The sequence below is a fragment of the Lasioglossum baleicum genome, chromosome 6 (assembly GCF_051020765.1).
Source record: "Lasioglossum baleicum chromosome 6, iyLasBale1, whole genome shotgun sequence".
Classification (NCBI taxonomy): domain Eukaryota; kingdom Metazoa; phylum Arthropoda; class Insecta; order Hymenoptera; family Halictidae; genus Lasioglossum; species Lasioglossum baleicum.
This window is the reverse complement of record NC_134934.1, coordinates 14,814,150-14,829,064: the sequence shown is the minus strand read 5'-3', so window position 1 is coordinate 14,829,064 and position 14,915 is coordinate 14,814,150. Positions and strand designations below refer to the sequence as shown.

The window sequence follows — 14,915 nt, the reverse complement described above, 5'->3', positions numbered from 1 at the left end:
TCTTCCCCGCGGTTCGACTGTCTCCGCATCATCCCCTCACTCCTGCCCACAGCTTGGGGTGTCTTCGTCTGTGCGAGGCCGCTTCTTCCTGCGTTCGGATACAGCGAATAATACCGAGGAGATAAAAATTTGTTTCGTAAACGTTCGAGACTGCTTTTATTGAGTCTTCAACCCCGTTTGTTACTGAAGAGTGAGTTTACTTGTACATTTCAATTTTTGTTATATCGCAGAGGGTGTGTCGCGGTATCATGCCGAGAACGTACTATATTTTAATGTCATTTCTAATTTATCATGAAATAATAATATCTGTAGGAAAAAAACAATTGATGGCCCTCAAAAACCTAATACAACATAAGGAGATATTGTAAAATGAAATCGACAACATTTTGTACACCCGCAGTAATAGGAACGTTTACCCTACGACTAATTGAAATTGCGGAACACGAAGAGCAAACCGCGGACAAATCCTTAGCGTTTAAGTCAGCTCATAAATCGGCAAGCGGCTCGGTTTTCTAGCGGGGATGGCAGGCAGGGTGCTAAATTAGGATACATCTGGCGGTCGGGCTTGAGCATCGTTAAAACCATAGAAGCCACGGCCCTCGACGTGTTCGAATGAGAGTGACGGTGGGCGGGTTCGTCGGCCAGGTAAAACACCCTCTAACGCGTTGAAATGTTAGCGAAGGGGGCGGTTTGGTAAGTTTGATGTCTCCTTTAAGCCGAAACGAGTCGGTGTGGTTGGTTCCGTTGGTGTCGCGTCGGTGTCGCCCTTCTACGCCCTCTCCGGTGCCCTAATATATGTATACGGTGTACGCATTTGCATGTACAAGTTGTCCAGACTCCTCGGTGGTAGCCATTTCGCATTTTACTGGCACACGACGACGTTCTGAATCTGTTGCGACCGGTTCTCCATCTAATAATACTCAATTATTCGTTTCCTTTGGGAGAGAATACGGGGCTTAATTTCCCGTCAAAGTATTCGAAAACTTCAAAGCCACAACGAAACCTCGGGAAAAGAGGACTGTCGACCGATAATGCGATGTATTTCATTAGTTTCCTCGAGTGGTTGCCTACTTCTTCTCATCCTCCCTCTCGTTTCGTCATCTCGATTTTTAAAAAACAATTTGTGCTTCACGTAAGAATCAGATTATACATCGTCGATGGTAATGTCTCTCTGATCTTCAGGATCTTGCTAGGGACTCGGTTCATTAATCGCAACATCGCAGTACGGATTAACCTTGTTTATCATTTATAGTGGGCTTATCAATCTGTAATTCTTCGCGACGCACAGTGGAAAATTTGCCTGCTGTATCTTATCGTTACCGGGCTCAAAGCTTTGGACGGATCCGGCTCGCCGGAAGCATTATTTCGTTATTCGAACTGTTTAGGCGACTTTGTATTTCTGCTAGTTCGATTAAGGGAGTAGACCCGTTTCAAAGATGAGGATTTTCAGTAGTCGAAAGCGCTAGATGAAAATAACATTAATTTGCAGCTTTATAAAAATAGCTACATACATGCGCAGTTTTATGCTTCCGAATAATGCAAATCATACCTCGTCAACGTAAAAATATGAAATTTGGGGGCGCCTGCGGCCTAGATTGATCTTTTATCTAGCGCTTTTGACTACTGAAAACCCCCATCTTTGCATTAACGAGAAATGAGAAGGCGCCTCCCGCACCCTTGCAATCCTGGAAACGATACTACCCCCTTAAACGAGATGGGAGGATCAATGGGCGCTGAAATAATTTAAAAAAAATTATCGAGTGTGCCAACAACGCCACGAATCGTCTCCGAACTCCGGAAGAACCGATCGCTGCACTCAGAGTTAAAAGATCCCTTGTTTCACGCGAGTTGGCCTAATCGCGGCGCGTATCGTCGCCTCGATTCCGTGAGAACGGATCGAGATCAATTGAATAACGACACGGTTGTCCGAGTGAAATTGCCTGGCCGATCTCGCCGATTTAACGGCGATGACTATAGCCGCGGGGGAACGAGATGAGCATCGAGAGACTCTCGGATCTATAGCTCCTTTGTCGCCCCACACCTTCCCGATCCTGTCAAGATCGAAAGAACTGCCGAATCTATAGAGAGTCCGATCGGAGAGGGAAAATCGCGGCGAGGATAACGAGATTCCTCCATCTCTCCTCGGGGTCGTTTGAAACGGAGCGAAGCCGGGAAACCAGTTAAGAACGAGCAAACGGAGGATGCCTGGGACAGCAGACTCCAGAGGTGGTGGTCTCCTCGATCAACGATCCCCTGATCCGACTTAATCCACGACTTAGTTAACACCGTGGAAAGCCGCGGCACATCCTGACTGATCGGAGGTAAAAGCTTCTTCCTGTTCGCTCGGCTACGAGTTCTCGCCCGGAGACGGATGCAGCTGTCCGACGATCAATTGACGACGCGGCGCGATTCTGTGAAATAAGCGACTACGATCAGCTACGTGACTTTGCCAGGCATTTTCATTGGCTTCTGGATCCTCTTCGTGGCAGGATAGCTCTTGTTGCGTCGCACACTAGGCTATTCTCACCACCTACCGAGACGAAACCATTGTGCCCCCGAGCAGTATGTTCTAAAAAGTGGATTCCGGATGGAGAAAGTTCTGTCGTATCTTAAATAAGCAGGTAATTTTGCTTGTAAATGAGAAACACGTATACAAGTATTTTTATAAATTGATTCAAATGTTTTCTTTAGAAAATTTCCCTCCAACCTAATAAAATTCAACTCGGAACAGTATCGCCACCGAAAAACAGTAAAACGGACGAACAAACAGGCAAAGAAACAACGGCTGCATCGTTATAAATTAAGTCCCAATCACAATCACAGGAAACGAAGCTACACGGAATTCTGCCCAATTATACAAACAATTATTGGCAAATAGAGATCACAAAGGACTTCAATCAGCAAGTTAATCGGCGTATAATTTCCACGCGATATCATCCCTTTCCGCACACAACATCCGATTCCTCTACTCTCGTAACTCATCCTCTACGATGTACGTTGCGTCGTGAAAATCCAGATTAAATAGCGATCGTAAAGTAGTAAGTAAAAGAACGAGACGGCCATGAATTTTCAGGGAAGACTGATAAATGACCGATAAATGACTAACGCTCCGGTAGCGCTCCAGAGCCTGATAATATGAACCCGAGAGCGAACACGTAAATCCTTGAGATTAGAAACTCGCGTTCTCTCTCTCTCTCTCTCTCTCTCTCTCTCTTCCTCTCTCTGGATCCGAGAGATCCAATCCCACCGGTAGCAACGGTAATTCCTATGAAAGCGAACGACTGTATAAGATTTCGGGCGAGCTCGTTACTCTTTCAGGACAGAGTCAGCTGCGGAGGAAACGGCTTGCTCGATTCTGATTGCACGTTCTCGTTCCTTCTGCTTCTCCGCAAGAATCGAAGGCTCTCCCCGGGCCTTCCTGCTTCGAATTCCAGATCGAGAAGCTGCCTCATGCTACCTCACCCTGGCAGCCAACATCTCCTTTCCGGATATAGAGCCTCATTTGTTACGGTTTCATGGAAATGCGCCGCGAACGTCATTAGAGTATTTCCCGCGGACCTTCACTCTTCATCCTCCAACATACACGGTACTTGTTTAAACTACCATGCGATCGCCCACACACAGATCACTCTAGACTGCGGATTTTATAATATTTATGACAGAAAGATAAGTGGGTGTAATTTAAAACATTAAAAAGATTAGACGAATTTCAAAATACTCTTATATCATTTCCAACTTATTGAACATATTAACCCCTTGCCCTACGATTTATTTTACGGTGTCAGTGATTTGAACTTTTTTGTAGATCGTACTTTCCTAAAACAGGAGAAATTTTGTATCTATTGTATGCCTATAATATTCTCTAATAGCTGTAGATGAACAAAACCAAAAGCAAGTTTATTTCGGTTTAAAGGAAATACATCTATATATTTATTAGACTCTGTTCTGAATCTTCTTGTAGGGAAAGGGGTTAAGAGAGAAAATCAATTTCCATTTCACTCCAGCAAATCAGGTAGAAAATAGACAGGTGGTCTAGTAATAACTGATAAACTGATTTTTTTATATTTTTGACTTGGACCACTCTCATAATGAACACTAAATGAATTCATTTATAATTATATTGGATAAATCTAGTTTAAAATATGTAATGTGATGTGAAATAACTGATAAACTAGTTTTTTTTATATTTTTGACTTAGACCACTTTCATAATTATGGGCATGTATATTCCTCTTTGATTAAGAGCCCCTCTCAAGCAGTCTATTAAGATAGTAATTGGCACGACGTCTACGTCTGCTGTAGATCGAAACGCGTCTCGTGTACTCTTTATCAGCGAGAACAATGAAGGAATTGTACACATTGCGAAACTATAGCAGAAATCTAAATAACCTTGGCGCGTTCAAAGAGCCATGTGCTCTCAATCAATTCAATAGTCGACGTTAATTCGTGTCCCAACCTTTCGCAGATAAAGCGTTTTTCCCTGAATTTTCCTTGTTGGACAACAAAATTTCGGTACTTTTACACAGACTAGCCAAACAATGCCATGGGAACTGCTCTAAAATTTTATTGTCTACAAATATGACTAGATTGTCATTTAAAAATCCAATTGGGGAACATTGTCGATCCATGTCGTGATCAGACTGTGTGCATGACATGATGTATAATAATTGTGCCCAATGTTTATCTCATTCTCCAGACGAAATTCGAAGACAGCGTTGCTGCAGCACAACATTGATTCATCAATGTCCACTTAATAATTGCAAAATTCTCTGACCGATTAAACTGCAATAAAACGCGATAAATATTTGCAGGATTGTGCCATTATCAATCCCATTCCCTAGATTAAATTCTACCACAATGTAGCTGCGACAATACGAGACGAAGTAGAATAAAAAATTGCAGAATCGTGCCATTGTATATCTTATCTTATCTTATCTACATTCCGAGACAGTGTTGCTACCGAAACACAGTAACCTGCTACATATCTGTCTATCTCAATCCGAAAACTGGCCAACAGAATCTCTAAAACAAAATGAAATAAGTTCGTTTCATTTACGTTCACAATTCTCGATTTCGTAAATAAGTATTGACTCTCTTTGCGGGCGAATTGCAATTTGGCACGTGTATTCGAAATCTGATGCGGCGAGCATCACGCAACAACAACAACAACAGTAAAATCTTGACGGTTTCGTTCGTAATATTCACGCGAATTCGCCTACGTCAATCTGCGTTTCTGCGAAACGATCTCGGAGTATATCGGTGTCGCAAGGAACGCGAATTATGTTTATCGTCGCGAGGGAATAATGCGAGTCGGCCGGCCACGATAACAGTGCTCGGCTAGAAAATTAAGAGGGATTAGCCGAGGAAAGACAAAGCCGATGCCGAGTCGAGAGAGAGAGAGAGAGAGAGAGAGAGAGAGAGAGAGAGGGAAAAGGCAAAAACGGACGGTTTTATTGCGGAACGGGGAACGGCCAGCGAAATCCCTTATCGTTCCGCACAGCTCGCGAGTCGCTCGTTATCAGAATTGAACAAGGCCGCGAGACGGTTGCCTGATAACGCACGGGTCCCTCGTGTCGTTGCATATCGCCCGTGAAAAGGGCAAAAAAAATATCCTCCCGAATTTTCGATCGCATCTGCCGGCGACGTTCACTACTTTCCTCACGCGAACTCTTAATTACAGGAATTTTGCGCGGGATTACCCGATCTCCAGCTTTCTGCGATAGCTCCGCCGTTGTAGATCGTCCACGGAAGTTTACTTTGCGGATAGAGATCGAGGAGAGTTGGCCCGACAGTTATGTGAGCAATTACTTCCCCTTTATTGCCGAAACATTATTTCTTGCAGAATTGTGTACGGCGCGATTTTTCGTGTATTAAAATTACTCCTCGAACCTGATCCTCGGTGTCAAATGGACACAGTGGTGATATAACAAGGTAAATTATGTTTTTTTATGCAAATTTATGAGTTAACCACTCGTAGCTAGTTTTTTAACTCGAAAATGAAACATTCGTTCGACCCAGAATATTTTCATTCACTATGATCTTTTTTAAATTTCGTGGGTATGAAATTGATATGATAAATCATACAATACTTAAATGTTTAGTACAATTCTTGAAGAATGGACCGTACAAATCGTCGGACAATTTTACGGAATCATTCACCCCTGGCGATCGAGAGCACAGGCCAGAGAGAATTAACGAGGCTGGAAACGGTAGGCGGAGCACGTTTCCTCTCCACGTTTTCAACCCTCTCGAGAGAGGGGGTTGTTGCACGAGGGTTTTCGGCCTCGGCCACCGTAACTGCCCCTAATAACTCTGCCCCCGTCGACTCGTCGATGGGAAACTGGGTCGAATCGCTTATCGACTTCACTTTTTTCGCTAGCGACCCGATCGGGTCCTCGGTAAACACGCTTCTCGCTGTGTCTCCCCCGTTTGGCGAATTTTCCTTCGATTTTTCTTCGATTCGTCCCTTGTATCAATTTGACACAGTTTTCCCGAAATTATACCGTTTTGTTATTTCTAAGAAAATTTTCCCGAAACTTCGTGACTTTTATTTTTCTAATACGAAACACAACCGAAAAACCTAAGGTGTAAATGTTAACCCTTAGCACTTGAGTGATGATTATTCAAAGTATTGTTTACATTATTAAATATGTTGGTATCTAACCAATATTACTACACATTGAATAAAATTTTTAAAAAATCATAGGGAATGGAAATATTCTAGGCCGGAAGAAATGTTTGATCTTCGACTTAAAATAACTCCGAGTGCAAAAGGTGAAGCCTAGAAGACGGAAAACAGAAAATGTGAATCGAATATGAATTCTAAGACCGTGGGAACAAGTCTGAAGTGCAGTTGTAAAACTGCAATTGCAAGACGTGAATTGTAAAAATTTGACGATTTCGGACTGAAGATTGGATACAGTAGATCCCGGTGATCGCGTTCCCGAAGAAATTCGATCCGGTTCTCCCGGTGTCCGAATTTAAACGAGCGAAACGTGCCGCGATCAATCATCCGCGATAAACGATTGCTCTGGCTCGGTAGTCATCGTTTTCATCTCTCTCTCTCTGTTTCGGTATGTGGTAACAGTTGGCACGACCTACAATGTTTGCTTTCGGATTTATCGCCGTTGTTTACAACAAACCCGTGAATAGCTAATCGTAAGTATATATTATTTACATCGATTCGAAATAACTGGACGAGCAAAACAAGATGCTTTACACGTGACAAACTCTCGCGGACGAGTTTATAACCACCACCAACCGTGGAAGTGCTTTTCCTTACTGTCGATAGATGTACACGTGAAATATTTATACTCACGTGCGCCGACGATCGCGTAAACTCTACCTTTTATAAGCAGGTGTTATTATGCTAATTTGTGTGATCTGACATATTACAAGCCGACGTGTTCGGTGACCTTAGGGGATGACCTTGACTGAATTACCGTTCTTATAACAGAGAGCGTAATTGGACTGTTAATCTTTCGATCGATGTTTACTCTTACGTGAAAAATGCGAACAGTGAATACCGGGGAAATATATTGCGATTTTTCCCACCGATGTCGACGCATTTGTAATGACGCTTTGAAAAATTGTTTACGATCAACTATGTGGTATATTCACCTCTTAATTATTCTTTGCGTGTCTTGCTGCTTATGGCAATAAATAATTACGCGAATGGTTTTTAAACTATGCAATACACCTCAGAAAAAATTGCTATCTCCAAGACTTTCCTGTTTGGATGATCAAGTATTGAACGCGTTAATCACACGTTTCATATGATTGACCCAGTTGCGTTAACGCAACATTTCATTAGCAATTTCTTATCGGTACATTTCCATGATTCAATTCAATTTCTCAACGCTCCGTTTATAAAAAGAACTTTTCCGCTGATTCGCGTGAGTTTCGTCAACGTTTTCTCAATCGAAAACATCTTTTCGTGTATAGGGTTATCCGAAATAGACTATGGGAAGTTCTTTTTAAATAAAAAACATACTATTTTTAATTTCATTGATTTTTTAATTTCAATCTCAGGTATCATCTATGACAATTATGTGTGAAAGACGATATCTGTCAAATGACCACTACGATCACGTTTACAGACATCAATTCGAAGAAATGCTCAATTCTTGAGAACAACGTGGAATTGATGATGATGGGTCATTAGCAACACTTTCACGAACAGCAGCAATGTTTTCATTCGAACGAGCTGTTTTTGGTCTGCTAGACTTTGGTTTATCAAGTCTTGTCAAGTTTGGTTACCAGTTTCATAAAGATTTTTAACCTCGAACTGTTTGCTCGGATGGACGATTATGTATGCCGAAAAAATCACGGGACACTGATTTGCAAAATAAATTTTAATAGCTTCAACACGCTCTTGAATCGTATACGACTCCATTGTTAAAATTGTCTATCATTGTAGGTTAGATATACAAAAAAGTGACAAGAATCAAACATGGCGTTTGAGAGGTATTCTCATTCAACATCCTAATGGTACTTTTGGATAACCCATTATACATATACAAAATTTCCACGAAAAAAATTGTTTTCGTAACTTAAATCGGAAGATCTGCTCGGAACGCAATTTTTTTCCGGCTCCCTTTAGTTCTTGTTCGCGTTGCTTTTCGCTAAGTTGAAAAGTTTTCCAACACGATGGAAAAAGTCCAAGGAAATATTTACACACGGACAACTGTTTACCCCACTTTCACTATGAAAAGTGCACACTCAAGGCTCCGTCGTCAGAGTGCAATCGAGTTCGAGTTGAAAAGACACGCAACGCGGACCGGAAGTTTACAAATATACAGAGCAGCCACGCAGCTTCCTGCCGATGCGTGGGAAGCGCATGAACGTCTTCGTCCACGGTGTTCCCCTAACGCGCATACCTGTGGACATCGCGTTTGTTTTTCTCGGTGCAGTATGCAATGTTAACCTCGTTGGAAAATGCGTTCCGAATTTTTCAAGGGCAATTTCCATACTCGAGACCACAAAAAATTATTGAAATATCTCGACAAACTCCCAGTCATTGGAAGTACCGCTAAAATTTTGATTTCCACCAAACACTTTACGTTCATTGGTTCCAACCAATTCAATCAACAATTCGAGCGTCTGCCTGTTTTTGATTTGGCCGAGACAGGGCCACAGTTTCTTGATAAAATCGTTCAATTTATTAGATACTTACGCGGATAGTCTGTTGGCGCTGTGCCGCTCGCGCTCTGAAACAGAAAAAAAGGGACGACAATTAGCAGCTGCGAAGTTAATTAGCGTACGGTTATCGGCGTCCAAGGACGACGATCTCCGATGGAGAGAGGACTGAGTCGATCGGCCATTCGACTGTTGCGAGATCGATTAGCGATTCTCCTGATTTTTATTAATTAGGGGCAATTGTGCCCATAATTATGAAATTAACACTAAATGAATTCCATACAATGTTGAAATAACAAGCACCATCCAACGGTTCATATTTCACAATATCGTAAAAATTACATTTAATTCATCTAGTTTCAAGTAATGCGATGTGAAATAATTATGAGCACAATTTTTTACTCTTACGTTTTCCGCTTTAAATCTTACAAGTATTTGCATAGCTATTAAAAATTCACAATCACAAATTTTCAGGAATATCTGTACGGGGTTAGGAAAAATTATTTTATACTTTTCAGTCCGTTTTAAACGCGTGGTATTGTTAAAAAATTTATTTTTATTTAAAAGCAAGAAAAAAATCTTCCTGTTCCGTCAGGAATATATTTCCTGTTGAGAAAGGGGACGGAAAAGTGTGCGACTTCGCCCCACAGAAGCCAAACTGCAAAAAGGAGCAAGCCAATCAGCGTTCACCCCATCGCGGAACTTTCTCTGCGGCCAAGTTCGAGGGTCTCGAGGAACAGGATGTATTAAAATAAGTGTCCCCCGAGTCGGAGAGTGCTCTCGGGTCACCGAGTAGGAATCATTGTCGAATTCTAAAAGAGGCGAGAGATCTTTGTGGATCGACTTGGATCGACGACGCAACTTCCGGAGCTACCCCTTTGGAAACGCGATGACCCAGCTCGTTCTGGGAGGAAACGAGAGAGAGAAAGGAGGAAGCGAGACTGGTTTCAGGGGAAAGGAGAGAGAGAGAGAGAGAGAGAGAGAGAGAGAGAGAGAGAGAGTGAGAGGAGGACGCTTGGAGTAAACAATGGAAAGCAACGTGCACGCACGTATGCACGCACGCCATGGGAAAGGGGCTGCGACAGAAGAGGACAAGGCTTGGGACTGGGTCAAAGGAGAGAGAGAAAGATGCAGAAAGATGAAGGAAGATGGCGGAACAAGGGAAAAGGGGGAGCTCGGCCTCGCCAAAGAGGGTTGCGACTTTACAACGGCTGTTTGACCGGGTTCGATCGCGACGAGAAATAAAATTCTGCTCTGAAATCAGCCTGAACATCAAATAGAGCATCTATCCTCTCAGCCTTCTGCTACTCTCTTCTTTTTCCTAATTTTCCTCGCGTTTTCATAGAAATCTTTAAGTACACTGGTGATTTTTATGTAAAATTTGCACCTTCGATATTCTGAATCGTACGCGTTCATCGGCGACTCAAAAATAAGCGCGCATTACGAACATAATGAATTGGCTGTGTAAACGTTTGTTTTGTTTAACCATGTTTTTAGATCGTGTATTATGTGGACGGTTTGCACGGAGTGCATGCAATTAAACGCGAAAGCCAGAATTGTCATAACGTTTGATATACACGAATATGTACATATGTGCATATGTGTACACCAGGTCTGATGCCATTTATGGAACTCGTAATTTTTGTAATTTAACTGTGAGCTACCTGAAATTCCCACTATAAATTCTTGCTATATTCAGTGGTAGTTCTCGCATTGATCTTTTTATTAGTGGAATGCATATTTCCGTGCTTCGGATGGAATGTAATGGCTTGAAAATTAATATTAAATGGTATTTTATTCCAACCTTCTCGTGACTCTTTCGGAACGAGCTATGTATATTCCTTCCTGAATTGGTTCGATTAACTTATACACAGAATTATTGATGCACTCTAAAACCACACAGGAAATTCCTATCACGACCGTCTATTTCAATATTAAGCGACATTTCACGTTAATCGTTTAGTACGAAGCAGTGTTCGCGGATCGATTTGTTTGTGCGATTTTTATTACCGAAAAGTTATTAGTCGACTGTACAGAATATTTCAATCTTGACATCGATGGTCCAATCAAATATATTCGCACGAGTATTTTATTTAATTTCCCTAATTGAACAAAAATCCATCCGCCTCGTGTTCATATTAAAACATATTTCGTATAAATCGTATTAATCCTGAAATCATTCCTTCGATACCCTCCAATAATAAAAATAATTAACCTACTCTGAAAACACCTGCATACGTCGATCGTTTAACAACCCCTATGAAAACTAAATCAACACATGTTCCCGTATCGATTCGTTTAATTTCTCGTACAGGGAAAAAAAAATCAGCCAAAGCACATAAAAAGCGTACCGCACGTGCCCGCATCATTTCAGCGTTAAATAATATTTCGCAAGGAACGGAGAAAATAGGCGATTTTTCAGAAGCGTGTTTCAACGCCGCGCCGCTTTAGTTCAACGAATATTCAATACTAAAGATATAATTGATTCATAATCTAATGTTCATAAACAGACTGTGCGTTCTGTGATAAATTTCTGCAACGTCTTCTTCGCTTTTAGATGATTTTTCAAGTTCATACTGTGTTCATTTTTCCGCAGTCTTTCACTGCGTTTTATTTACTTTTGTGCGCTTGCGAGTCGATAAACCGAGGATCGATCCAAGCGATTTTTCGTCTCGCCTGTCCCATCGGCCGGCGTTAATGAATTCCATATGTAGCGCGATTAATATACGATTATACGGAGTCGGAGGCGTCGCGATGTCCAATTAGGGGGATGATTTATCGGCGTGGATCGTTCGACGACCGCGTTACACCGGTCCTCGTAACTCCCGTTTGAACAAAAGCTACGAAATTCCCCTGGCGGTGTTCCAGCGGCTAATTATCACTGTTCGGTGTAGACCCCCGCGAATCCGTTCGAACGGATAAGTAGCGATCAATCAATGACACAAGCAATCGCGATCGATACCGGCGGAGCGATTAATACAGGGGCAAGTATCATAAGGACGAAACGCATAATCGCCGTCACCAACCTGTCGGCTAACCAAAGAACTTTTTTCTCTCTACTCTCAGCAACGCTTATATATTCCCCGCGGATTTCCTCGTTAACTCCCACGCGGAGTTTGTAAACTGAGAATATTACTTGCCGAGCAAAGATGCTCTCCCACGGTGGAAAAATTAATCACGGACATTAATAAAAGCGGGCTGTTTGACAGATTGCTCGAATGAATTTTACTTTTAATGTTGTGTCTTTAAACTAATTAAATCATTAACGGGTGAAGTCGATTTTTATTTTATTCCTGTTTTCCGCAATTAATGTGGAACATTTTTATTTTGCATGAAGATCCGCAGTCTAGTCATTACTTTACCTTATTTTAAATTACAAAATCCTGGTATACCTTGACAGCCTTGTTTTTCTAACCGTTCAAGTATTTTTTTGTTATCGCGTTAAATATGCAAAATCAAATGCATTTCCATCACCTTCTGCTTTTTTATTACCGCAAGGCTCAGTTTTCTCGCTTTTTTCCAATATTCTTTATGCGTTGTAAATCTCATTTCAAATACAGTCATATAACTGACTGCTTTGCTAACAAAGAACAGAAATTCTACGAGCATTTTTATTCTATGTAATCTTTTTTACACGAGGCACAGAACAAAATGCCATAGAACTTATTCTAAATGGTAAAAAATTGGCTGGATGTGTGTCGTTGGGAAAACGAAATGACTTTCGGAGCGACGTAATAATTCCGGAAAGATGATTCCGTTTGGTGGAGTAGTTTAGCGGGTTGAATAGATCGATAAGAGGGGTTGTTCGAGGGTTCGATCGGCATACCTGATCGCAGTAGGTAGCTGACAGCGCCCTGCAGCAGCTCGAACCTGCTGAACATGACTTATCGCGCGGGCAGCAGCAGCCGATGGTTCATGTTACTCGGTTCTCGCTGGTGCACGTGCTCGCGATCAATCTTCCCTTTCCACGGACTTCTGTTCCTCGCTTTCTGCTTGCTCGTAGAAGAAGAAGAAGGAGAAGCCGCGTTGCGAATTCGAGCTGAACCAGAGTATAGCATCGATCGGCGAGCACGCAAATCGCGCGTCTCTGCTCTACGATACTGGTGCAGTGTTCCAAGGTCGATGCGTGCCGTGCAACCGGCGACGCACGCTTCGGAGAATGCGACGCGCGACGAGATATACGGTTTTGATCCGTGGAACCGGTTGCTCTAAGGATCTATCGATGATGTGACGATCGAGCAACTGGATCGCGTAACAACTCGTCACATTTCTCTCTTCGCACTGTCGAAACTTTTTTCAAGAGGATCCACCTTTTTCCATTAAACCGACAATGCAATTTCTACAAGATTCTTCAATTAAACGTTATCGTTACGTTAGGTGATTACCATCATTCACTTCTCCATTTGCAATATATATTATTTATAATGAAGACGGTACACACAATTGCACATCGCACTTTCAATAAACAATGTTTCCCAGCACAAACAGTACTGCGAGCGTATACTCAGCAACGGAACGCACTCTCAACGATATCCAAACGAAATTTTCAATGGGGTATTCACTGTCAAATTCGATTACCACAAGAATAAATTGACACAACTCTTGAAAATACAGTGCACCGAGACAATTGTAACGGTGTAAAATGGCGGGATCCACTGTGAAGTTACGTTACCAGTAAATATAATGCACCGGGGTAATTGTAATCGTTCGAAACGGAAGCATTCATTTTCAGAAATGAAGATTCAATGTTTTGGGACAACAGCGGTAACGGTTCGGAACGAACTCGTCGACTGTCAGATAGTTTTCGAGAGTGTGCGAGAATGAACGAACACCGTCTGAATGGCAGAAATATCGGCGTAACGGAAGCGGTTGCTCGACCGGCGTACACTCGCAGTGACGCGCATCGGTTGACTGAGGCTGCCGGGTCCCAGCAGGGCCCGGCCCATTGCGGTCTCGGGTTGCTGCTGGCTGCCTTGCTGCTTCTGCTTCTGCTGTTACTCTTCTGGCCGATGGTAGCCGAACACGCGCCAACCGGGCCCCGTCAGGGCCCCGGCGCAGCTTGCTAAGCAGACGGTCGCTTCACCTGCGTCCGATGGCTTTGTTGAACGCAACCATAGTCACTCTCTTTTTCTCTCTTTCTTCTCCTCCCCTCTTTCTCTTCTTCAGGCCCCTCTCTTCTTTCTGTTGCTCGCCACCGTTCTCGCAACCTTCGCAGGCTCGAGCCCGTTTCCTTCTACGTGTACTGTTCTTTATTCCCCCTCCCTTCCGAGCCTTCCTGCCCCGATTTTATAACGTTCGAATTATGTAAGGACGAATTTTGGGCCGAGGCCCATGGCCCAGCTTGCTAGCGAATTCGTTTCACAAGGATTTTGGGAATTACAGGTTCGAGGGCAGAGTTGTGCTAATTGAATTACATTGTATTTCAATTATATAATAATTCAACTACGTCGTAACTGAATTACATAATTCAAACCTTTCAATTAATTCAATTACCAAGTAGTTTAATCAGATGTGTAATTGAAATACAATATAATTAAAATACAGCTCTCCAAATTATAGCCGACAACTTTGAGGAAGTGCGATATATTTTTACGTTACTCTTTCATATACTTGTTTGCTGTCTATGCGGCGTAGTTTATTTTACAATTGTACTCCAATTGCAATTACGAAATACAAAGTATTTTATAATTGTACTCCAATCGGAATTACGAATTACATTGTAATTGAATTGAATGAAGATCTGAATTATAAATTACAATACGACTGCATTACAATGTA

The 14,915-nt window shown here is 42.2% G+C and overlaps 1 protein-coding gene across 8 annotated transcripts in view; it reads right to left on the bottom strand.

Moving 5' to 3' along the window:
• The window catches only part of Lilli (AF4/FMR2 family member lilliputian), a 292,861-nt gene that overhangs the window by 18,854 nt on the left and 259,092 nt on the right, over positions 1–14,915 (bottom strand). For all 8 annotated transcript variants that reach the window (XM_076426703.1, XM_076426705.1, XM_076426706.1 and 5 more), the window contains one exon: positions 9,175–9,208. In XM_076426703.1, coding sequence (XP_076282818.1) covers positions 9,175–9,208 — 34 coding nt within the window. The remainder of the gene's footprint in view (positions 1–9,174; positions 9,209–14,915) is intronic.